Here is a 26687-nt window from a genome sequence, read left to right on the forward strand (position 1 = left end):
GAAAAGAAAAAAAGGATTCCATAAAGAAATGGCATCAAAAGATCACACCGTACGGAGTGTAGGTGCAAGCAGTACCGTGAGTCTGAGATGTCCTACCTCCTCTAGTTGTGTAAGAAGTGACATATGCAGGACCTGCCACACGCTGTTGAAAATACCACTCAAGTGTGGGCATGTGAAGACTTGTTGGGTAGGACCTGCCCTCTCAAAGCTTCCTGTGTGACTTGCGTTTTGATCACTGGTTCCGATTTCTTCATTTCCCATTTCTTGATTTACAGAAATGAAGGTGATTCTCAGGGTGGAGCCCTGAGTGACGATGCCCTCCACTCTGGCAACAGAACAAACGTCCTGAAGCAATGACAAGACACAGAGAGAACAATGCTTTATTTGAGCTGGGTATTTCTTTGGCTTATCGCAGGAGGGAAAATTAAAGGATTTAATACTTCAGGTAGGGGTTTTTCACTTTTCACGCTAAGCTTCTGGGTTTTATGGTCCAAGTTTAAAGTGACAGGTATTCTGTGATACATCAGCACCATATGGCACATTAATAGAGAACATTTCCTTTCTACTTTTACGATGGGGGTAGGAGGAGAAATTACTGGGGTGAACAGCTTTCAGTTGATACCAAGCATCGATGTGGAATGCAGTTATTATTATCTGGGTGTTCAGTGGAAGCAGCTGAAGAGGAATTAAAGGTGGGTTGGCATGTTTAACAGGAAACCTCCGTTGTTACTGGTGATGCCGAAGACCAGTAAGGGGGAATTAGAACATGAACTTCCTTTCCCCACAGAATGGGAATGGTGAAGGAGAAAGACACCCAAGGGAGCTTAATCCCTTGTGAAACCAAGTACTCTTTGTAAATATGTTAGAATTCATCTAACGTGTTTCTGTGTTCCTTTGTTTATTGTGGTTTTCAGCTTGCTCCACTGGAAAGCTTCTTAGGACATACTCTGCAAGGTGTGGGGAGGAGTTTGCCTTATTTTGTGATTTTCCAGAGCCACAGAAATCCCATTTCCACCACAGAAGTCAACTCTCACCAACCCAAGGCTCTGAACACCTGCCCTGCGGTGGTAGTAAGAACCTATCTGATGTCCAATGGTACCTACAACCTCAAAACAGAGATCCACTAGTAGAAATTACTCAAAGCTATCCTCACGTCATCCAGGACAAGAGTACCCTTCATTTTTTGACGACAGAGATGAATAATGCTGGGTCATATATTTGTAGACCCAGGATTAGGTACGTCCCAAGTACATTTCTATCTGAAAACATTACCAAATCCTTTACTAGCTGGATATAACATCTGTGTTCACAGGACCTTGTTAACTTTCCTAGGAGCCCCCAGGATGAGGCCTGTTGTGTCAAGATGATCTTAGAAGTTAAGCCCAAGACAAATATGTCCTGTGGGAGCTCCATATCACATGAACAACTCCTTCTTCTTGGTAGCCTGGGCTCCATTTATTGCCCCGGTCTCAGCCCCCAAAGTGATACACAAAGTCCAGAGGTGACCTGGTACCAGGTAAGAATGACTTCACTGAAATTGATGCCAGAGTTTAGTTTTTATGGTAGCATCTCCTTATGTAATTTATAGACATGTGAGTCTGAATCTGAGCTCTAGAGCTTCCCAAAGACTGGCCTCACACCTACAGAGAAGACCTGACTTTCTAAAGCAGTTTTCCCCTAGGTAGCCACAGAGTCTGATGTTCCAATTATTAGAACCATCCTTTTGATCAGTGCCAGAAAAATTTCTAAAATTCAAGTACATTACATGTGAGGTTAAGACATAAACTTATGAACACCCACTCATGCAGTAGACCAGATTTGTTCAATTTTACTGCCTTTGGAAAGCAAAGGGCATTGCTAGGGTGAAAGGAACACCCAACAAGCATTTCTTGAAGGGTTTCTGAAAGAAGTAGGAGATTGGAATACTTTCCGAAGAGGACACCTCTGGGAAGACAGGTAAGGCAAGCACCTGGTGGCCTGGGTGACACGTGTCTTGCACAGGTGAGTCAGTGGGGAGGGAGGGCAGTGCTAAGAGAAAAAGGGAACAGGAATCAGGAAAAGACCAGTTTCAGAATGATTCTGAGTTATGAACCACATGTGAGTAAACTTCATAACAAAAACATTGGACATTTCCATTGTATTTTATAGTTTTTCTAAGTCCTAACAGATATATAAATGCTGCGTAAGCACCTCTTCCAAAGTCTGGGAGTGTCAGTTGACCCAGGGTGGTGGAATCTGGGAATAGAATTTAAATCGCCTCCTACATTTGTAATAATTGGCTTTTAAAATATTTATTTATTTATTTGGTAGTGTCGGGTCTTAGTTGTGGCAGGCGGACTCCTTAGGCGGGCTCACAGGCTCCTCAGTTGTGGCTCACCCCCTCCTTAGTTGTGGCATGTGAACTCTTTGTTGCAACATGCATGTGGGATCTAGTTCCTGGACCAGGGATCGAATCCAGGCCCCCTGTATTGGGAGCATGGAGTCTTAACCACTGCACCACCAGGGAAGTCCCTATGATAATTGTTTGAAGTTCAATACTTTGCTTTAAGAAATCATGCAAAACTTTAAATTTGACTTCCAAAGATATCTGTTTGTTAACATAAAAATATCATTTTAAATTGTCCCTGATCAAAGCCCAGAAAGTGGCCCATGTTTATCTGTTGGCTTTTTGTACCCCAAAACTTAGCAATCAGAGTCTCCTGGAGGTAAAATTACCAATGGGTGAGACAATATTTCCTCACTTGATTCTCTTGAGATTCAGTGACAACTGGTGTTACTATGTCCCTTGTAGAAAGAAGTATACAGGGAGGGTGAGTGTGTGCTTAAGGTCTCAATTTTATATTTTAAAATGACACTGAAAATGTGCTGCCCTCCATAAAATCCTAATTTAAGAAGCACCTTACTAATTACTAGAGAAATGCAAACCAAAACTACAATGAGGTACCACCTCGCACCGGTCAGAATGGCCATCATCAAAACGTCTACAAATAACAAATGCTGGAGAGGGTGTGGAGAAAAGGGAACCCTGCACCCTGTGGATGGGAATGTAAACTGGTGCAGCCACTATGGTTAACAGTATGGAGGTTCCTTAAAAAACTAAAAATAGAGTTGCCATATGATCCAGCAATCCCGCTCTTGGGAAAGTCAGAAAAATTTCTCATTTGAAAAGACACATGCACCCCAATGTTCACTGCAGCACTATTTACAATAGCCAAGATATGGGAGCAACCTAAATGTCCATCAACGGATGAATGGATAAAGAAGGTATGGTATATACATACACAGTGGAATATTACTGAGCCATAAAAAGAATGAAATGTTGCCGTCTACAAATAACAAATGCTGGAGAGGGTGTGGAGAAAAGGGAACCCTGCACCCTGTGGATGGGAATGTAAACTGGTGCAGCCACTATGGTTAACAGTATGGAGGTTCCTTAAAAAACTAAAAATAGAGTTGCCATATGATCCAGCAATCCCGCTCTTGGGAAAGTCAGAAAAATTTCTCATTTGAAAAGACACATGCACCCCAATGTTCACTGCAGCACTATTTACAATAGCCAAGATATGGGAGCAACCTAAATGTCCATCAACAGATGAATGGATAAAGAAGGTATGGTATATACACACACAATGGAATATTACTGAGCCATAAAAAAGAATGAAATGTTGCCATTTGCAGCAACACGGATGGACCTAGAGATGATCCTACTAAGTGAAGTCAGTCAGACAAATACCATATGATATCACTTATACGTGAAAGCTAAAATATGACAAAAATGAACTTATTTACAAAAAAGAAACAGACTCGCAGACATAGAAAACAAACTTATGATTACCAAAGGGGAAAGGGGGGTGGGATAAATTAGGAGTTTGGGATTATTAGATACAAACTACTATATATAAAATAGATAAACGACAAGATCCTACTGTATAGCATAGGGAAATATATTCAATATCCTGTAATAAACTATGATGGAAAAGAATATGAAAAAAAACATATATATATATGTAAAGTGAATCATTGTGCTGTATCGTAGAAACTAACTCAACATAGTAAGTCAACATACTTCAATTAAAAAAAAAAGAAACACGTTAATTTCATAACCTCTAAAATGAGGTTGGTAAGAATAGCCAATGGTTCCGTTCATTATTTTCAGTTCACTCTTTTGTTGTTGTTGTTGTTTTTAGTGTGTTTTTTGCGGTACGCGGGCCTCTCACTGTTGTGGCCTCTCCCGTTGCGGAGCACAGGCTCCGGACGCGCGGGCTCAGCGGCCACGGCTCACGGGCCCAGCCGCTCCGCGGCACGTGGGATCCTCCCGGACCGGGGCGCGAACCCGCGTCCCCTGCATCGGCAGGCGGACTCTCAACCGCTGCTCCACCAGGGAAGCCCCAGTTCACTCTTAAGAACAAAACTTCCCATGGTTCAAAAGTATATGTAATCTGGGATGACAGATGTCTTACTAGGTAGGCTGTTCCCAAACCAGGCTTGCCCCGTTATTTGAAATGAAAATGCGTTTGAATTTTCAGTGATTGTATCCCTGAAATGCAAGCTATTTTCACTTTCTGGTAAAGCACAAGCCACATGGTAGTTGCCAGCTTTCTGCATATACTGCTCTTATGAACTAAACCCTAATGTTGTATGACATTCACAAAAGGAAGCTTTATTCCTCTTCTCTGGCGCCTTGACTGCAAATGTCAGGATGTGTTGAACGGTGACTAGGCATCTGTCTTAAAAGTAGGCAAACGATAGCTGTTGTTAAAATTGTATCTTCTGACGGAGATTTGGACAGGTCACTCTTTAGGTTATGTTTCATGAATTGCACGAAATTCATGGATGGCAAGTGTGTGTACATGTGATTACACACACACATGCACACACACACAGACAGTATCCTAGAAAGTCACAGGACTCGTGGAAGTAGCATATCACTAAAAGTGATGACATTAGGCAGGAAATAATACCCAATGTTCCTTTGCTTCATGCTAAACCACAGGTACTCAGGTGGAGGGTGGCTCACACTTAAGATTATCTCAAAACCGACAACACTAACACTGGCTGAGAGGGTGAAAACACGGTGGTACTGAATTCACATGAAACTGCTGACCAGGGATGAACCTGCCAGTTGTATAGAACAACCAAGCGAAATAAATCCATGTGCTGTAGTCTCTGGGGGGGTTCCGAAATATTTTTAATAGACACCTCAAAAAATTTAGACTTGGGGATTCTTAACTGAAATGTTGGATGATGAAGAAGTCACAATAAAGGGAATTATCTGTTCTTCATTCTAATAATATTTTCCTAATTCATAAAAATATAATGGGACTTCCCTGGCGGCCCATTGGTTAGGACTCTGGGCTTCCACTGCAGGGGGCACGGGTTCGATCCCTGGTCGGGGAACTCAGATCCTGCAGCGTGGCCAAAAATAAATAAATAAACTAATTAATTAAAATAAAAATATAATGAAAAATAGCTTTGGCATAAGCAGACTTCGTCTTAGATGATCTTACATTAATGGGAGGGCGTTTGGGGTTCTTTAGCTAAACGAATCTTTGACAGCAGGCAGAATTATAACACACGGCAGTGGGAGAGGCTCTTCTGCAAGGGCCTGGGGCACCGAGACATGGGTGCCGGTGACATGGCTGTGATGTCCTGGCAGTAAGACTGTGCCTGAGTGACTTTTCCATTGGTGGTTTAAGTCAACCTCATTCACACGCCACAGTGCTGACGTGGCTGCTGGGTCATCTCTGAACCCTGAGTTCCATGGAATTTTCGCACATAGACCTGCCACTTCTTCTCATTTCCTTTGGCCTCGTTCTCCTTTGTCCCTGGCGCCTGGTGGCATCCTGCGAGCCCAGGGACATGGAGAGCTGGTAAGTATGGTGAGCCTTGCCAGACCAAAGGTTGATGCAATTCCTGGTAGGGAAGAGGTACGGGCCATTTAGATTCGATTTTTGGAAGCTGTTTCCAAGGTCCGTACATTGGCCCATTCGATTGTTCTCACTGTGAAATTTCAGGATCCCGGGCAACTTCCTACGGTGTGTACAATGCTACAATCCGCAGGTTGTCACATGTGTCAGTTCTCTCTGGGACTTATTGATGCTTTTCATACAGGATCACACTGATTGATGGGCCTCCTTCTGTATTTTGCGCTTGACTGTTTCACATCTGAGCAAAACAAAGAATTTCCTGTGTGGCCTCACTGGCACTTCTCTTTCCTACTAGGATCACTTGTGATTATGTTATTAGATCAGCTTCCCATCATTCTTGACACAAATTTCTTGCCCCTTATCTCTTTGCTGTTTTGTTTGAGTTCCATCCCATAAAGTCTTGATGATACACACTAAGCCGTACTTACCTTTTTATTAAAAAAAGTCAGGCCCGGGCTTCCCTGGTGGCGCAGTGGTTGAGAGTCCGCCTGCCGATGCAGGGGACACGGGTTCGAGCCCCAGTCTGGGAAAATCCCACATGCCGCGGAGCAACTGGGCCCGCGAGCCACAACTACTGAGCCTGCGCGTCCGGAGCCTGTGCTCCGCAACGGGCGAGGCCGCGATGGTGAGAGGCCCGCGCACCGCGATGAAGAGTGGCCCCCGCTCGCCGCAACTAGAGAAAAGCCCACGCGCAGCAACGAAGACCCAAGGCAGCCAAAAATAATAAGTAAATTAAAAAAAAAAAGTCAGACCCACTCTGTAATTACTCACCCTCCCTGTGGCCCAGCTGCAGTCTGGTTCCAACCCTGCATCCCCTCCTCTGCGTTAATTTCTCATGTGATTTGCGACACACCTCCACTCCAATTTCTGTTCTTTGTATGTTATTACCATGTTCTCTAGAAGTTTCATCTCTGAATTTTACTCCGTGCCCTGAAGCTTCCTTTTAAAATGTTCCTGAGAGATGTTTAATCTTGTCAGTCCCACCTCTTGACCTTGTTTTACTTCCTACCTGCAGCTGCCCAGCTCTGACCAGTTCTGACCGTCTTCTCAGCTCCTTGCCAACCTACTGGAAATTCTTTCTTGGGCCACAGGAACCACACCAGAGACTTGGGGGAGGGGAATTTCTGCTTCTACGAGTCATCAGGCAAAGGGGAAGGGAAATTCCTCAATCAGAACATGAAACTCAGAATCAGAAAAACGTAGATAGATTCTCAGGCCTCTCACGAGCTATATGGAATTGAACAAAACACAAACTTCAGAACCTCGGTTTTCTCATCTATAAAATGGAAGACATAGAATCTGTGCAAACCAAGTCAGAGACTCCTTTGAATGTTCATACGAGACACACATGAGAAATAACACTGTAGTCTACATAGGTAATGAGTTCTAACTATTGATAGTTTGTTATTTTTGTTGTTTACCTCTTTTCTTTTGACTGCAGTGGTGAAAGATATATCGCCAGTACTCTTAGTAGGAAATTGGAAAGCCAGGTGCTATACGGAGGTTAGAGGATTAATGATTATAAGATTGATGATACACTGATACCCCATCATTCAATAAATACTACTGTGCCCCTACCGCTTCCTAGCCCCTAAACATACAAGGGTGATTATGATAGTCTTTGCTTAAATTTACAAGAGTTTCCAAAAAAAGAGCTGCCAGTCATTTTTCTAAAAATGTCTGATCATGTGACTCTTATGCTTCCAAACCTTTCTTCCAACTGACTTGCATTTATTCACCCCTTATTTACAAAGACCTTTCTCTTGCTGGCCTGCTTGCTGTATCCTGGAGATACAAAGATCAAACACATCTACTTGCATCAGCCCTTTCACCTTGGCCTTGTTTCCTACCTACAGGCTTTGCTTCAAGTGTTCCTAAAATGTCAATTACTTTCTTCTTTTTTTTTTTTCTTTTTCAAATTCTTTTCCCATTTAGGTTGCCACATAACATTCAGCAGAGGTCCCTGTGCTATGCAGTAGGTCCTTGTTGGTACTGACGGATTCCTGCATATCCTTCAAGTCTCCGATTAGACTGGGGGAAGAGTCCCTACTTCTCCTATGAGGCAGAGCCACCTGAGTGTGCCATACCCTGGCTTACTGCTCAGACGTGCATCCTTAGGCTGAGAGCTCACTCAGAGAAGGGATCTGTGTTTATTCCTCCCAGTGTGTCCAGGACCAGCTAAATGTCTCGGCACAAAGGCTGCCGTCGACAACTCCGTCGACAACTCAAGGGAGGAGACACCCAAATGCATCATTACTATCAAAGGGCTATTGTGATGATAAAGCAGAAGTCACTGACCCCGCTTGGGGAGACTTCATAACTTCTCTCCGCGAGAGCCACCCCTTGAGTTGGATTTGAAACCTGAGCAACAGCCTTCCCAGTGGGGAAAGGTGGTGGGAGACACGTTGATTGAGAAAGAACGTGGTTATGTAGGGAATGACAGGTGGGTAGAGGGGCCAAAGCAGGCAATGAGTCGGGGAAGGAATGGCAAGGTCAGGCTGTGAAGAATTTTAGACTTTACCCTCAAGGCAAAGGAGTGTCAATGAGAGGTTCTAAGTAGGAGAGAGAAATGTTCATAATTGAATTTTCGTTCTCACTCAACTTTGAGTCCACTAGGAGTTAAATAATTGTTCCTGAATCCCAGTCCTTCTTTGTCAAATTTAGATACATCTGTTTAGTTCTTTACTTAATGTTCTCAATTTAACATTTTTTCTTTTATTCAAGTGAAATGTATTTAAAGAAGAAACTTTTTGTAAGCCCAATACACAGAAAATCTATATCAATTTCCAGAAATATAAATATACGTGTTTTTAAAGGATTCATTTAGGTATCGACCACTTAGACCACTATGAGTTTTCTAGAGTCTAGGGGCCTGAATCACGCTTTGGGCTTTACCAGGTTAAACAGCTCTTGCTGGGCTGTCTTGATCTCCACATGTAATTGTCTTTGAAAATGCTTCTCATTTCAAGTAAGAATCTTACAAATATAGTTTTGAGCAGAATCTTTTAGAGCTTGGGGGTATTCTGTTCTGCAATGTCCTCATATCAGACTGACCTTCCCCTTCCTTGGTTCAAATTTGTGAAGTTTCGCTATAGGTGAGCTTAATATTAATAGTAATTCTCTGGTTAAATTATTTAATTTTCTTGTCTCTTGGATTAGAATGGAAAACTACTCTCTGAAAAAAGGAGCAACCCCATTGAAGTGGATGAAGTTTTTGACTATCACCAAGGCACATACGTGTGTGATTACACTCAGTCAGATAATTCAAGTTTATGGACAGTCAGAGCTGTTGTTCAAGTGAAAACCATTGGTAAGTGAGGTTTTTGGTTTCAGGATTTGAGATTTCAACCCCAATTACCCAGTTAAAGTGATCTTCTTTGGCTTAGTGCTATTTTTCCGTTCTTTGTGGTGAGGAAGGAGACAGGCATAGCCTACAGTCACGTAAAGCCTGGAATGTTGGTGAAAATCAATTTTCCATTAACCTAGATTCCATCCTCCAAGGAAGGCCTAGTTCTGGGTCATATTCAAGTTGTCACAAGTTGGGTTTTCTATGCATTGATTCTGGTTTGGTTTGTGATAAATTTAAAAACAATATTAAAGGTTCATGTAAAGAAATAAACAAGATTAAAGATTTCACACATAAAAGACAATAAATTAAAAAACAGTGTTAAATATCTCACACCCAGAAATAAATGACACTCATGTACCTATCACCAGCTTTAATAATGGTTTTTCCATCTCACGGTTTCTTTGTCGAAACAAAACAATACAGATACAACTTGAGGCCTTTCCACTTCCTCTCTTTGCAGATGTAGCCCACTCTTAGCTTATAATCCTTTCCATTTATGTTTTATGCTTTTTCTACATATGTCTGTATCCATTAACAAAACAGAATATTGTTTTATGTTATAAAATGTGTTTCGTGTTATAAACACATGGTATTGTTCATAGACATTGTTTTGCTCATTTATACCCGCATCAGCAATGAACAGATTCCCGTTATTCCCAAGTAATATTTGGTGGTTTCAGACTTTGGTGTCAAGTGGACTCTCTTTTTTTCATACCAATTTACGTTTCCCTGACTACTAATGAAGTTGAATATCTTGCCATTTGTTTATTGGCCCATTGAGCTTATTCTTCTGTGACTTGTCTGTTTTTGGCCCAGGCTTTCCCTTGGGTCATTCTTATTAGATTTACAAGTGTAAAGCATGGAAAAACTGTATGATGTAACCAATTTAAGCATGGCCTATGTCAAAACATAACCATACAGAATGGTTGACTTTGCTCTTAGTAAATATAGTAATCAATTTTACTTCCTCTTCTTTCATTGTGAGATACAAACCACATGGAGCATCCTGAGACCAAGTCAAACTCCCCTCTTACCTCCTGACCCTTGCACTCTGCAATACTTTAGACCTCATCGATTAAAATTTATATTAGATTGTTGCTTGGATGAGGGGTTAGAAGGCAAATACCCAGCTTGGACCACTTGCCCCTCCAAGCGTGGTTGCTCTTTCCCTCGGGCATGATAACTCACCCATCAAATTTTCAGTGGCAGAATCTGCTTTTCTCTCTCCCAGAGGATGCTTTGCAACCTCTGTCACATATTTTTAAGTCTCCTCTGTCATCATTCCTGTCTTCCTCATTTACTCATTCATTCTTTCATTTATTCATTCTTACACCAGGAACATGTGATATGTGTCAGGCACTGGGCTTGGTGCTAAGGTTGTAAGAATGAGCGCCCGGACACTTTCTCTGGCCTCCCAGAACTTACCAGCTCGTGGGGCAGACAGAGAGGAAACAGGCTACTACAGTTCAGTGTGATGAGTGGAGAGAAAGGGAAGCAGCGGGGCATGTGGGGGACACACAACCCAGACCTGGGTACCCCGAGGCTGGGTGAGAACTGAGGGCTGAGGACAAACTAGCCCAGTGAAGGTGGAAAAGATGCCGTTCCAGGCAGAGAGAGCAGCATAGGTAACATCCAGGAGATGAGAGACAGCATGGTGCTTTCCAGGGAGAAAGAGAAGGTCAGTGAGGGTATCTGGAAGCAGAACAGACATCACACTGTTCTAGTAAGTTTGGACTTTATCCAAGGAAAAATGGGAAGCCATTGAGGATTCTATGTGGGAGAGTGTCATGAATAGATCTGGATTTGAGACAGATCGCTCTGTTTATTATGTAGAACATGGGTTTGGGGGTTGGGGCAACAAGGGAGACAGAGAGAAGAATTAGGAGGCTGCTGTGGGTCAAGCAGGCAACTGCTGATGGTGGCCTGAAATAGGAGGGGCAGTAGGGATGGAGAAAAGAGAGCCAACTCCAGAAATACTTAGGAAGTTACACGTGAAAGGGTTTGGGAATTGGGAGTGAAAGGAGGGAAAAGGAGGGGTCCAGTCTGAGAGCCAGGTTTTACGCTGGGCAACGAGGTGGACTTTCTATAACATATTGAGAGAAGATGGGATGGGGCTGGATGGGATGGGATGGGGTTGGATGGGATGGGATGGGATGGGGTTGGATGGGGTGGGATAGGATGGGATGGGATGGAAGTGGAAGGGGTAGGATGGGATACATAAGGGCTGGTGTGAGGCACGGGTGGGGGCAGCAGCAGGTTTGAATCATGTTCTAAAAAGATGTCTCTGGTCACTCTTTGAGTAGACTTAGCAGAGGTGATTAGAAATGGCTCTATGTGTGTGTCAACAGAACATGTTGATGGAGTTTATGTGCGAGATGAAAGAGGGAAATCAATGACCGATTACTTTTCTGGCATGATGAGTTGGTAAACAGTGGCGCCATGTAATGAGACAGAAAAAAATACTGAAAGAGAAGCAGGTCTGAGGAAGAAATTCCGTGTTAGGCTTGAAAGGACTTTGATTCATCAAGTCACCATGACAAGTGGGTATTTGGATAAACCAGCCTGGGATACAGGCTACTACATGGGGAGATGTGAATGTGAGGGTGGCCGCCGGCACGATATCTAAGGCCGAGGGAGAATGGGGCCACGTGGGGATCGAGTATAGAGAGGAGAGAGCCTAGAACATCCAGCACGGGAGGCACGGGGGAGGAGAAGCATCCCCACAGGAGATGGAGAAGTGGTGTGAGACCAGCGAATAACTATCCCAGGGCTCAGCGATCAAGTGTCCCAAGAAAGAGGGAGTGATGCATGGCCTCATATGGTGAAGCCTGGAAACTGACCCTTGGATTTGGGAAGAGGAGGTCATTATTTACATCAGCAAGTGGGTCTCAGTGGAAAGGTGGGGAGGGAGCAGTAAAGGAAGTGAAATTGATGACGTAGGAGAGAGAGCATTTTGAGGGCCGAGAACTTTCATAGGGAAGAGGCCTGAAGGGTGAGCTGCCCCACAAGGAGAGGAGGTAGAATGAAGACCACAAGGAGAGACGGGGGAGAAGTGATACTCACAAGAGGCACAGAGGAGGAGGAGCCCATAACACCCAGGGGAGGGAGTAGAGAGGGGGAAGGTGAGCAGCGGAGCACAGAAACGTGCAGCCCGAAGAGGAGAGGACAGCATGCCCAGCAGCAGCCAATGCTACTGAGAAGGGAAAGCAGATTAAACCCTCTCGCACTGCTGGTGGGAATGTAAAGTGATACAGCCACTATGGAGACCAGTATGGAGGTTCCTTAAAAGACTACAAATAGAACTACCGTACGACCCAGCAATCCCACTCCTGGGCATATACCCTGAGAAAACCATAATTCAAAAAGAGCCATGTACCACAGTGTTCACTGCAGCTCTATTTACAATAGCCAGGACATGGAAGCAACCTAAGTGTCCATCGACAGATGAATGGATAAAGAAGATGTGGCACATATATACAACGGAACATTACTCAGCCATAAAAAGAAACGAAACTGAGTTATTTGTAGTGAGGTGGATGGACCTGGAGTCTGTCATACAGAGTGAAGTAAGTCAGAAAGGGAAAAACAAATACCGTATGCTAATACATATATACGGAATCTAAGAAAAAAAAAAGTCATGAAGAGCCTAGGGGTAAGACGGGAATAAAACACAGACCTACTAGAGAATGGACTTGAGGATATGAGGAGGGGGAAGGGTAAGCTGGGACGAAGTGAGAGAGTGGCATGGACATATATACACTACCAAACGTGAAATAGATAGCTAGTGGAAAGCAGCCGCATAGCACAGGGAGATCAGCTCGGTGCTTTGTGACCACCTAGAGGGGTGGGATAGGGAGGGTGGGAGGGAGGGAGACGCAAGAGGGAAGAGATATGGGGACATATGTATATGTATAACTGATTCACTTTGTTGTAGAGCGGAAACTAACACACCATTGTGAAACAGTTATACTCCAATAAAGATGTTAAAAAAACAAAAACAAAAAACTCAGCCATGCCCAGTGGATTTAGGTGCAAGGAGGTCACTGGTGACTTTGGCCAAAGCGGTTTCAGTGGAGGGATGGGGGCAGAAATCAGACTGCATGGGAGGGGAAGGGAAGGAGGAAAGGAGCACACGGCGCTCTTTCAACAACTTGGCTGGGAACGAAGGAGAATGAATGGGGCGGGGGTGTAAGGTGAAGGGTTTTTTCTCTTTTTTTTAAGATGGAGAGACTGAGAGTGGATAAATGCTGATGGCAAGGAGAGAGAGAGAGGGAGTCAAAGATACAGGAGGAAGATGATGTAATTGAGGGAAGGAGGTCCCTGAGAATTAAGAGAGGACAATTCCAGAAGAGAGGTGATGAAGTTTCCTTTCTTAGGAGATGGGACATCTTCAGAAGGGAGTTTGACAGTGGAGGCATATGTGAAAGTTTGTGGCAGGAAGTTGAGGGATAAAATGATTCATGAAGGGCTGAGCTCACTTTTATTTTGAAACCAACCATGAATTTGAGGATGGAGGGAGGGGTGGGCTCCAATCTGGCTAACCTGTGCATTCTCTCAGGTGCGTCCTCCTTCCTGTTGGATTACTCAGCCGGATGCACCAGAAAACAATCTTGGAGGAGAAGATGGGGTGGGGTTTCACGTCTGCAATGGGCCCGCGGGGCTGGCCTGGAGGAAGGTTCCCCCCCACACCGGGCGGGTACGGATTTATCAAGGACTCACGTTTCGCTAGCACCTGCAACCTGATGTCACAGTCATTTCTGGAGGCGTGATTTTCACATGGAAACTTGAGTCTCTAGCCTTGTACATTATGGATGAAATTTGAAAAGGAAGTTCCAAAACATTTAGATCAAAGTGTGACCGTGCGTTCAAATCTTCAGGAAGCAGGCCTTCAGATTTCCCAGTGCAAATAATAATTTTTATTTTCATCTTGTAGTGAAGAACACTAATCTCAAACCAGATATTCTGGATCCCATCAAGGACACCCTGGAAGTAGAACTTGGTAAGGTGGGTGGTGTCATCACCCTTGAATGATATTTTGCTTCTGGGAGCAGGTCTAAAGTGTGTTACAAGGAATCGGGATTTCAAATTAAACAGAATTGGGGGTGAATCTAGACTCGGCCACTGACTAGGTTTGTGATCTTATACAGTTATTTAATCTTTTGAAGCCTCAGGTTATAAATCTGTAACTAGACAAAATAAAACTGACCTCAGAAGGTTGCATTGAGAAATATGGGATGATGTATTGATATATTAGGTGACTTGTATGTTAGGCATATGATCAATCGTTTGTTTTTTTTTTTTAAGATTCTTCCTTACTCCACCCAGGAACAGTGGGTTACACAGATGGGTTAGGTTCATGGATTAAAACTATAAATTTAATCAGTTTACCAACTTAGGTAGCATTAACCTTTACGAATACAGTGTTTGGTCTAGCCTTTAAGATAAATTGTAGGAGAATACTACAACCCTTGCTCAAATAAGTTGTATTCCAAATTAGTGTCTTCTTTGGGGTAGAGGGGGAAAGTGACTTCCTGTGGTCCCCTTTGATTTTGTCAGCTTCCATAACATCTACATCTTCCCACACAGCCACATGAGAACTGTTCTCTTCAAAACCAAGTGCTGGTTGTTTCAATAAAATAAGTGTTCTTTTAAGTGCTAATAAGATATTTATCATTGTAGAGAGAAAAGGTAAAAGTAGATATTATGGTAAAAGACCACTGGGTGGCGGTTTCTTTTAAATGCTAATAAGATGTTTATCACTATAGAAAGAAATGTAAAAATAGATGTTACGGTAAATCACCACTAGGTGGCGGTAGCGGTGTATCCTGATTATGAAATAGAAATAACAGTACGGGCAAAATCACAAGAATGAAAGGAAGGAGGAAAGAAGCAGGGAAAACATTATTTAATTCAAAAATAGCCAAGTTACACAAGGTACCAATGAATTTTTAAGTATTACTGTGGGGAAAGCATTATTAAGGTGCAAAGGTGAGTTTTCAAATGGAGTCCCTAAACAGTTCATGGTTAAAATATTGAGTTTGAGGCAGAGCGTATCTGGATACCCCTTACAGAGAAAATGGGCAGAAAGAGGGTAGCGTAGTAACATGCATGTCCGTCCACAGTGTATCGTTCAAAATATTCAGCTGAATATCTAAATACTTTCTCCTTTAAACTACATGCCGCCAAAACCTCAGGGTTTTCATTTAATATGCAAATACTACTTAGTATTTCTTTACTGGCACCCTTGTACTACTTCAACAGCAGCGTCGGAAGACAGAGCTTGTCCCTGAAACTGTCCATTTTCCTGGTGTTTATCCTTAAACCACATCAGAACCCGTAGTGCTGTGGCCATGCCCGTTTGAGATCTAAGAGTTGCCCAGTAGAGACAAACATCCCTGGTTTTACCTGTTTCCGAATGGGAGACAGGTAGACGTTTGGCTTTGTCTGGCACACCTGTTTTACCTGCGGACCTGACTGCCTCAGGGAACAGTTTCCAGATGGTGTCTTCCTCCTGCACAGGGCAAAGTGTCTCACGGGCTTCCTTCCTGTGTTCTGTGGTCCCTTTTTTCAGGAAAGCCTTTAACTCTTAACTGCACGGCCCGATTTGGCTTCGAGATAAACTTTAAGCCTGTGATAAGGTGGTACGTCAAAGATTCTGACCAGCAGTGGGAAGTCCCGACACCTGAGGGGAGAAGGTAAGAAGGAAATTAGCGAACTTATTCTTTGCAACTCACACTAAAAGCTTTCACCTTTAGAGCCCCCTGAAATGTACACACAGAGCTGAACAGATGGAGTTGGTGTGGCCACTAGCGCCAACTAGTGGTGCAAATACAAGTATAGAAATGCAAAGTGTGAGTTAATTTTAAACTTGGGGGCCAAATGCCGTTTCAGAGAGGTCCATAGAATGAAATATTTCCGTTGTGTTTTTTTATTTTTATTTTTTGGCCGCACAGCTTGTGGGATCTTACTTCCCCGAACAGGGATTGAACCCAGGTCCTAGGTAGTGAAAGTCTTAACCACTGGACCACCGGGAAATTCCCCCCACCTTTTTCTAAAATAATCTTTTTATTTTATTTTTTACATTTTTATCCGTTGTTTTAAAGTTCAATTTGTAGTAACAATTTGATGTGGCTGCTTTGCCCACCAAACTAACAAGCAGGCATAACAACCCATGCTGCTTGAATAGACTTGGCGCATGGCACAAACGGGAAAGGATTCTGCACCCTAGCCAGCCGTTCTCCATTCCCCCTGTGCCGTCCATCCAGAATGGGCCGAGTCAGGGCCCCAGTGTTGGGGTCCTTAACAGTCCGGAGCGTACGCAGAGAAAATGGCACAATAATATGCGATCTGACCAAAAATATGAGAAATGAAGAATAGTTGATGCAATCCAACCTGGAAAAGGAGACCCAGAGGTGAGATAGCTGTCTTTTTTTTTTCTTTTTTCTTTTTTTTAGGCATATCTACAGCAGCTTTATTTACAATAGTCAAAAATTAAAACACGGTTACATTCATTCATACAATGGATTATTATTCAGCAATAAAAAGAACAAACTAACTAGAGAAGGAAAAACTAATCTAAGGTGAAAAAAATCAGAACTGTTATTCCTTCTGGTAGGCTAGGCATTGGCTGGAAAGGGATACAAGCGAACTTTCTGGGAAGTTGGAAATGTTCTATACCCTAATAACCATTTGTCAAAAGTATACAGCTAGGGACTTCCCTGGTGGCCCAGTGGTTAAGACTCCGCCTTCCACTGCAGGGGCAGTGGTCGGGGAACTAAGATCCCTCATGCCATGCATGAGGGAAAAAAAAAGGTATACACCTAGACATTGTGCACTTCAAGGTAGGTAAATATTACCAAAAAGAACCATATAATGACAATGGAGTAGGTGTAGGGAATTAGTGAAGGCTTAAAGGATACAAAAATGGCAGGATATTGATAACTGAGGTATCATTTTATTGTTGTCTGCATATGTTAAACTATAACTTTTAAAGAAATTAAAGGAAGAAAAAATAGTCTTATATTTACCCAGACATTTGCCAATTACGGTCACCCTCGTTCTTTCCCGTAGATCCGATTACTGTTGTAATGTGGGATCTCTGTCTTGAAGTACTTCAAAGCTATTAAGTTTTATGAGAAACTAGACTTAGTTTGCAACCCAGATTAGTGGGAAGAATTTACTGGGAAGACAGTATGGCTCAACGGAAAGTAAAACTCTAGACATTCGGAGCTAGAGTCCCTCATTTTTCCAACATCTGTTCCAAAGTAATAGCCTCTGTATTAAGCACTTCCTCCTGGTCTTTAAAACATTTCAACAGACTAATGTAATATCACTTTGAAGAGTATACATCATTTTAAAAATAAAGGATGGGTTTTGGTAGCAGTAATCAAATTTAGAAAGAACTTCTAAGACCAGGGAACTCATTGGGTCCCATATTAAGCTGATACTGCATCAAACTTGAAGGTAGTCAAGCATGGTAAAGGGAGTATGCACTGACTTTATGTGCTCTTGGGTTTGAATCTCTGTTTTCCACCTATTTAGCAATGTGAACCTTAACCTCTGCGAGCCTCCACCACGCCATCTATCACCTATGGATGCCAAACTTCACTTTGCAAGGTCCCTGTAAGGAGCAAATACGGTAGAGGTGATATGCTTATCAGTCTCTGGCAGGCAGGAAGCATCCAGTGAATGAGAGTGGGTATTGTAGGCTCCAAACAAAGCAGCCTAAAACATCATCCACAGAGACAATATTCTTTAATGTGAAGACAGACTGCAGACGGGCAACTTTAGAGAGTCCAAACTGTGAATCGGTGCCGAGATTCACACTTCTGGACAGGGCGGAGTGACACAGGCCCAGGAACCACGCTGCCACATCCCAGCGGTGTGACCTTGGATTGTCACCCACCTTCCTGCCTGTCCTGAGCTGCTCAAGTCAGGATGATCACACCATTACCTGGTGGGGCTCCTGTGAGGTGAGCCACGGAGGAGATTTGATCCTCTCCTCCACATTTAGCGCTCAGGGAACCAGAGGACCGTCTGATACACACAGCCCTCAGTAGAAGCTAGTCGTTTCTAACATTATTCTTAAATTGTTGTATCTCTTCTCAAGGGGGAATTCTTAGAGTAAGGAAGATCAGATGAGCCTCGCAAGTAATTCTAGTCTAGTGTAAATGCTTAGAATGATGCTTAGCTGATTCAATCATTTAATAAAAAAACGAGCCACCTCTGAGCATCCTCTGTCTTTCCATCATCGCCTTGTACTATGTGATCCCACAGCTCTTCTGAAAGCCAAACGGTTATCTACTTACACGTGTTCCAAAAACTGCAAATGGGTGTCAATCTGTGTTACTAAAGGGATGTGGTATTTTCCCTCCTTTCCTAGTATTAAATCCACCTTAAAGGATGAAGTCATCAAGCGTGTTGTCTTCCTGAAAGAAGTTACTCAGAGTGATCTCCGCAGGAAGTTCATTTGCTTTGCCCGGAACTCCATTGGGAACACTACCCAGTCCATCCAACTGAAAGAAAAGAAAGGAGGTGAGCCTGAAGGTGGCTGCAGAATGCACGCAACTGCTTTCACCTGGGCGGAGAGGAACTTTCCTAAGGAAGTAGCCACAGTGAAGATAGCCACTAACATGCTCTAGATGCCAGACAACATTCTAAGTAAGCAGTGTGCTTGTGCTGATTCATTCAGTACCTTGACCGAGGCCACACAACTAGTAAGTTTCACATTGGTGATCCAGAGCTGGTCCTCTTACTAGTATTCTGCATACGGGATCTGTGTTGGAAAAGCCTATCATTCATTCATTCATTCACTCCTCAGTTCATTCACTTACTCATTCATTCATTCTACAAAGACCTACAGAGCATGCCCTATGTGGCAGGTATCGTACTAGGACCTAGCTCCCTTTCCTAGTTTCCTCCCCTGGCTTCCAAATCCAGAGAATGTGATGGGCTGGTATCGGAGACCAAAGGAGAAAAAGAGGGGAGGAAGAGTATTCTTGTTCAGTTTCGGGGCGATATGTGTATATCACAGATCATAGCCTTTTAAAGCTAGAGAGGAAATTCCTGGAAAGGAATAGCTTTCAAATTTCTTTAAGAAGCTGCTCAAGAGATGGAGGTGATATCATTCATTCATTCAATTAATAGAGATGAGAGAGCGAGCAGGTTTTGAAGGCTCGTGAGGCTGAAATAAGACACATTTGGTGCTCCTGGCGGATGCTCCGTAGAGGTGGGTCAAAGGTGTCACGTGTTAGGTACGGTGGAGGTGAGAAAGTAAGTCAGAGGTGGCGCTGGGCTTCAGGGAGTTTAGACTTTAGTAGGGTCGATAACACGTGACAATAATTTACCGTGTGCAATAAGAGGGACACAAATGGGTTGTGTGGAAGCTTACAGGAGCAAAAAAAATTTTTTTAGTAGTTTTTGTCAGTGTCCCGGCCACCCCAATCAGAAACTACCCATTACCCTGGGTTTTCTTGAGTTCATTTTACGGTAGTTCCCTCAAGATGTGATTTAAGATGTGTCCAGATTCAAGAGAAATGTCTCCAATAGATTTTGATAAAAAATAATAGGGCTGGAAAAGGTGCTGGGTAGGCCTGAATGTGGCCTTATAGGGGAGGCGGGTGTTGGAGGGGATGCAGCCCCTGTACCTGCTCACGACTGCCGCGTCTCCACAGTGGTGTTCCTCTATATCCTCCTCGGCACCGTCACGGCCCTGGCAGGTGTGCTGACCGCAGGTGCGCTCTTCTACCTGCACTGGATTGAAATAGTGCTGCTGTACCGAACCTACCAAAACAAGGATGAGACCCTCGGGGGTAAGATGACCCAACCCGCCTCAGAACTGACTTAGAGGGAGGGGCTTGAGAAATGGATGTTCCCCGATGGAGGAAGTCATGACCCTCAGGCTCTGAGACCCTCCTGCAGGTCTGGTGGCTTCACACCTGGGAAGGGCTGGGAGCCCAGGGGGGAAACAAATTCTCTTCATCCCAGTTACTAGGAATCTTGCCAACGATGTTACTGTAGGGCACATTGGACTTGAAAATAACTCTCCACTCACCAACCTGAAGCAAGATGGCGGATGACTTACCATCTCCATGCCTTGGTTTTCTCTTCTGTAAAGTGGGGTTGTAATCACAATCACAGTGAATGCAGTGTGGGCTCTTTGAGTTAAGACGTAGTGAGCATTTAGAACAGCATGTAGCACGTAGTAAGCGCTCAGTGATGCCAGCTCCAGTTCTCATTACCTCTTGAGGACTGAGTGCACGCCAGGCTTATGTATCAGCTGCTGTAATCGTCACTGAAATCCTACAAGCCAGGCAGAGGCGTGAAGTCTGTGCCCCCAGTAGAACTGCTAGGGGGTGTTAGAGGTTGGGATGGAATCCAGGCAGTTTGGTTTAGAGCCCCCATTAGCTATCGCCTCAGTTAACTTCTTCTGTAAAGTGAGGGGCTCGGAGATGTGGAAATGTCCCTAAGAGAGTGAAGTTCTGTAAAATACTAGCACTAGCACTATCCATGAAGTATCTGTCCGTTTTCCCATGAGACAGGATAATAGCGTTTATTAACATTTGCTTCTTTAGACTAGAAGAGCTGCTGGTGTGTTTTTCTAGTCCCGGAAGGCTCAAAGGTTAGGACGTTGGCAGTTTTAGTGAATGATTCTATTGCTTGGAAAGAGAAGAATCCCTTCTGCTGGATTCCAGGGACAATTAAATACTTACCTGATCGGGATGCCTCTTTACACACACACCAGTGGTTTCCCCACACTAGGAACTCAGTGAAGAGCTGTCAGATCGCTGGGAAAAGGGGCAGCAAAGAAATGCATCAATCACAGTTTTCTTTAGACCAATGATTGAGAATACACACTAGAAGTCCTTAGGCCAAGAGTATTTTGAGGTTATTTTTTAAATAGCTTTCTAGGGTTGAACAAATTATCTCATCACTGTCTTAACTGTTCTCCTAGACAACTTCATACTTCTTTTACTAGAATGCTATTTTTCTTAAGATTCTAGAGCTTGTACAGAAGACTCAATCTACTGTGAAACATCTAATTTTTTGGAGGGATGTTTTTTACCTTAATGTATTTTTTAATTGAAGAGTAGTTGATTTACAATGTTGTGTTAGTTTCAGGTGTACAGCAAAGCGACTCAGTTTTATATATATATGGATTCTTTTCCATTATAAGTTATTACAGAATACTGAGTAGAGGTCCCTGTGCTATACAGTAGGTCCTTGTTGGTTGTCTGGTTTTTGTTTGTTTGTTTGTTTGTTTTGTGGTACGCGGGCCTCCCTCTGTCGTGGCCTCTCCCGTTGCGGAGCACAGGCTCCGGACGCGCAGGCCCGGCGGCCATGGCTCACGGGCCCAGCCGCTCCGCGGCACGTGGGATCCTCCCCGACCGGGGCGCGAACCCGGTTCCCCCGCATCGGCAGGCGGACGCGCAACCACTGCGCCACCAGGGAAGCCCCGGTTGTCTGTTTTATATATAGCAGTGTGTATATGTTAATCCCAGACTGTGAAGTATTTTAAATGTGTCCTCTCTTGTTTGCACAGGCAACGTTTTAGTCATGTGACAGGGAGACAGAACCCAGTTTTCAAGCACAGTGATTCATTAAACTCTGTGGCCAGTCTAATGTTTTCCAGCAAAAAGACTGTTTCCTGTGAAAATCCCCAAATTTAGAGAGACATAGGATGTCAGAATTGTGGGGCTCGTCTAATTCTCCCACTCTCTAATATTATTACAAAAGAAATTTAACATTTTCGGGTTATAGAAAAATCCTGGTTTGCTGGCGTGTCACAGGGATGTGGAACAAATCAGGGTGACTATGGTGCGTCACACAGGAACTGCACCGCATGTACCTGCTGGCCACGCCCCCTGAGCCGCCGCCTCCCCACCTGGGCAATGAGAAACCTCTTAGATGCACCTCCGGGACCTCGCTCTTTGGCATCCTCCTCTCTTGACGCCAGACCACCTCTGTTTCCCGCATCCTCTTCTGTTGCTGACACTTCTGTCAGCTAAGTTGAACAAACCGCATCAGTAACAGCGCTGCTGTTTACTACTTTGTAAAATACTATTTGTCAGGCATTGTGCAAAGCGCTGGAAGATGAGGCAGCTGTGTCCAGCTCCGGGGCCCGTGGGTTAACTTTTGAGATTTTCTATGGCCTCCAGTTAGTTCTTTAGCACATCCCAGAGTCTATGTGCATTTATAATAGTTGAGTCAGCAGAGGCCTATGAGACCTTAAAAATACCCTAAAGCAAGTTCCAAAATATAGTTTTCCTTCTAAAAGGGAAAGGAATGAATATCATCTTGTGCCTGCTATAAGTCAGTCACCAAAGCCTTCATGTACATTGTCCCAGGCAGCCCTGACAGAAGCACGCCGGGGAGTTATGATTATCTCATTTTACATGTGGGGATTCAAACACAGATACGTGTGCTGTCAGCTCGCTAATGCACTGGGTCTCTGCAGTGCTTTGCTCACTGGGTGTTATCACGCTTTGATGGAGCAGACTCCACTTTGATGTGTGACTAATGAGACAGCAGCGCTGCAGATGCAAAAAAAGCTCAGAGGAGCTCCTGAGCACGTGGGCTTTAATCGGAGAAGACCCCAGCTGTTTGATCTGACGTCAGTGAGGGTGCAGGAGAGCCTCATTGATTAGAATCTGATGCTGGGTGGACAGTCCGTACCCCTCGGCAGTGTGATTCTGAAAGGAACACAGATGCTGCTTTTCATGTAATAAATCAGTGCAGTAAGGATCCCAAATCTTAATTCTTATCCATTTACCATATGGTTCGAGTGTATGTAGGTACGCCACGAGAGTAAAAACCATGTCAATGGCTTGCATCACTTACTGTGCTTCTTCCTCAGATAAAAAAGAGTTCGATGCTTTCCTATCCTATGGGAAATGGAGCTCTCTTGAGAGTGAGGTCACTTCATCTCTGAGTGAGGAAAACCTGGCTCTGAGTCTATTCCCTGAAGTTTTGGAAAACAAATATGGATACACCTTATGTTTGCTTGAAAGAGACGTGGCCCCAGGAGGAGGTAAGTCCTGCAAGCCGACAGAAAACGTAGCACAAGAAGGAGAGTTACGTGCAAGCGCTCTCTACGTTGTCTTGTCATTCTTTCTGTTGGGCTATTTATCTTCTGGAAGGTTTCGCGAGCTTAGAACTTCTGGGGCGACAACACAGAAAAATGCGTGCTGCAGAGACACGCTCCATCATCAAAAAAATCCATCTTCAATGGATATGCGTATATGTCTAACTGAACCACATTGCTATACACCTGAAACTAACACAGCACTGTAAATCAACTCTACCCCAATATAAAATTAAAATTTAAAAATTAAAAAAAAATTGCCACGGGGGGAAAATAATCCATCTTCAGGAAAAAAAATTATTGGAGCGCAGGGAGCCTTCCAGAACGAAGATCTCTTTTCTGGCTCCTCAGCAGGAAGTTATCTCTGTCCTCCCAAACGGGTGGTCCCCCTGCTTTCTGGGACTGAGCCTGCCACAGACTCAGGACTGGGTCCAGCAGGCCCCCCAGGCCCCGGCCCAGTCCTGGGCACGATCAGATGTGCAGACCTCATCCTGTCCCGCTGACCTCCTCTGCCTGAGATGTCCCACCCAGGAGCCTGGGACATTCCATGCCCCTCTCTTTTTTTTTTTTTTTTTTTTTTGTGGTATGCGGGCCTCCCTCTGCTGTGGCCTCTCCCGTTGCGGAGCACAGGCTCCGGACGCGCAGGCTCAGCGGCCACGGCTCACGGGCCCAGCCGCTCCGCGGCATGTGGGATCCTCCCAGACCGGGGCGCGAACCCGGTTCCCCTGCATCGGCAGGCGGACGCGCAACCGCTGCGCCACCAGGGAAGCCCCCATGCCCCTCTCTTACCCCAGCCAACCTTGTTCCAACGAGCTTTGCTCCTGGAGGAATTGGCAATTTGAGGAGACAGAACACAGGGAGGAATGTGAAACTGACAGTCACTAGACCCTGGAACATATCTTCAACTGTCCACAGAGTTGATTTAGTAGAAGTGATAAAGAAAGCCAGGCTTCCTTTCCTCTTTGCCCCAGAGCACCCATTGCAAGGAACCCGCTGGGTGGATCTGGGAGATTCAGGGTTATTGTGACTCAAGGTTTAACAATAACAATGTCATGTATACACTGATGTGTATAAAATTGATGACTAATAAGAACCTGCTGTATAAACAAACAAACAAACAAAAACAACTAATGCTAAACTTTTTGGGGGTTATTTGTATGGAAATACAAATGCTAATATAAATGTTTCAGGCATTACATGAAATTTCTAAACATCTTATATGTTCTGGTATAATGTTATAAGTCATAATTCTAGTTATTACTTTAAAATGTATATCTCAGAAATAACTAAATTTCCTTGTCAATTGCATTATTATAAACTTTTATCAAATCTTTAACCGTGGTCATTAAAAAATAATAATAATAACAATGTCGAATAATTAAATCTTTTATTTCCAGTGTATGCGGAAGACATTGTGAGCATTATTAAGAAAAGTAGAAGAGGAATATTTATCTTGAGCCCCAGCTACGTCAACGGACCCAGTGTCTTTGAACTACAAGCCGCAGTGAACATTGCCTTGGAGGATCAAACACTGAAATTGATTTTAATTAAGTTCTCTTCCTTCCAAGAGCCGGAGTCTCTACCTCATCTAGTGAAAAAAGCTCTCAGGGTTTTGCCCACTGTCACTTGGAGAGGCTTCAAATCAGTTCCTCCCAATTCCAGATTCTGGACCCAAATACGCTACCACATGCCTCTGAAAAGCTCTAAAGGATTCACGTCGAATCATCTCAGAATTATCCCAAGGATTTTTTTCTCTAGAAAAGACTCAGTAAAACAGAAACCACTGGGGGGCGCTCCCAGCCTAAAGGACGGTGAAATGGGCCCTGAGCTGCCTCCTCCTACACCCCTCCCGTCCTGTCCCTGGTGAGTAGAGAGAGACCCTGATGGACAGGACACACGCGTGGAGGCGTGGATCAGGCTGATAGAAAATGGGAAGCGTTCTGCCAGCCCTGGCAGGCACTGGAATGGTGCCTATGGCGGGAGCCTCTGACTTCCTGGGCTGGATAGAGAGAGAGCGAATTCAGCCCACATGGCCCCTAAGATTTTCCTAGTGATCTCAGCGGAATCAGCAGATACAGCCACTTGGCTTTGTGGCTATGGACTGTCGTGTCTTCTATGTATTGTTCACATCACTTTATATATCTTTGCAGTCAAATAAATATTATTTTATTAGAAACAAGTGATAATTTCAGCTCACGCGTGTCGCCTTGGCCTTTGCGCAGGGCATGAAGTACACGACCTCACTCTGGGCCACAGGAAGTAGGAACCGATTAGGCCAAAATGATTTGGAGAAGCCAAGGAACAGACCAGCAGTTATGTGCAAAGTAGAAAGGCAGTGACAGGAGTCAGAAGCCAGGGCAAGAGTCTGGGAAGTAAATGTCTACACCGGTTAAAAGACAGCAAGACTGGGGCTTGAAGAGCGCTGAAGTCTGAGCCTTTGCTCTCGAGGCTGGTGGTCCCCATGTGCTTGCTGACTCTCTGGTCTCGTTGAGTTCCTCCTAAGTGATGGGCCTGAGGCTAGAGGACCAAGTAGCTGTCTCACGTAGACGAGGCTCCTTTCATTCTCACCAGTGTGTTTTCCTGAGGAGAGTTCAACGTGCAGTTAAAATGGTGTTCTAAGTCTCACACGAAGGTACAACACTCATGCTTCATCTTCCCCGATAGAAGGGCGCGATTTATTTGAGCAATAAAGAAAAGCAATTTCTGGACTCATTCACACTGAATGTGTCCCATCCGCTTGTATGAATGTGATCCAGGTTTGGAGGGGCTCAGAGTCATTGCCCGTCTGACCGCTGCTCGGTGCCTGTGTGAAAGGCTTTTGAGGTCTTCTTGCACAGAGACACCCACATCACAAAAACCACTGTGGTTTTGGCACATCCTTGTTGGGAATTTCCACGATAAAGTTAAAGATGAGTTAAAGGGTATAAATCATTCCTGGAGGAATTTTCTTGTGGAAAAGCTCATTGCAGGGTCTCCGAAGGGAAGGACCCACGCTGTCATTGTGCCATTGTGTTCTGGTGACGACTAGAATCCCTGCTTTTCCTGCCAGTCACTCTCAGAGATCTAAGACTCAGAAACCCCTTTTGGCCAGTTTGTCCGGATTTATTTTATTCTAAAATAAGGATGGCTGTAACTGATATACCCAGAGGTCCAGAGTGTTGTCCTTAGCTTAACCAAAGCTCAAAATGATCCCCAGATGTATGTATACACACAAAAAAGAAACTATCTGGGTCTATCATTTACAGAATACACTCTTCCAGGGGAGTGGGTATGCTAAGGATGAAAAATTAACATTTAGGACAAAGGGTTTATTTACATTTCTGACACG

At 44.1% G+C, this 26687-nt stretch overlaps 1 protein-coding gene across 1 annotated transcript; it reads left to right on the forward strand.

Annotated features, from left to right (window-relative positions):
- Positions 1-375: 375 nt before the first annotated feature.
- Positions 376-25226, forward strand: IL18RAP (interleukin 18 receptor accessory protein). The gene is made up of 10 exons (XM_007108521.2): positions 376-445; positions 915-1236; positions 1333-1516; positions 9087-9237; positions 14210-14275; positions 15848-15971; positions 18659-18810; positions 19950-20087; positions 23132-23305; positions 24757-25226. Exons 1-10 carry the CDS (start codon positions 376-378, stop codon positions 25224-25226), a joined length of 1851 nt encoding a protein of 616 aa, XP_007108583.2.
- Positions 25227-26687: the final 1461 nt, after the last annotated feature.

The sequence above is a fragment of the Physeter macrocephalus genome, chromosome 12 (genome assembly GCF_002837175.3).
Source record: "Physeter macrocephalus isolate SW-GA chromosome 12, ASM283717v5, whole genome shotgun sequence".
NCBI classification, from domain to species: Eukaryota; Metazoa; Chordata; class Mammalia; order Artiodactyla; family Physeteridae; genus Physeter; species Physeter macrocephalus.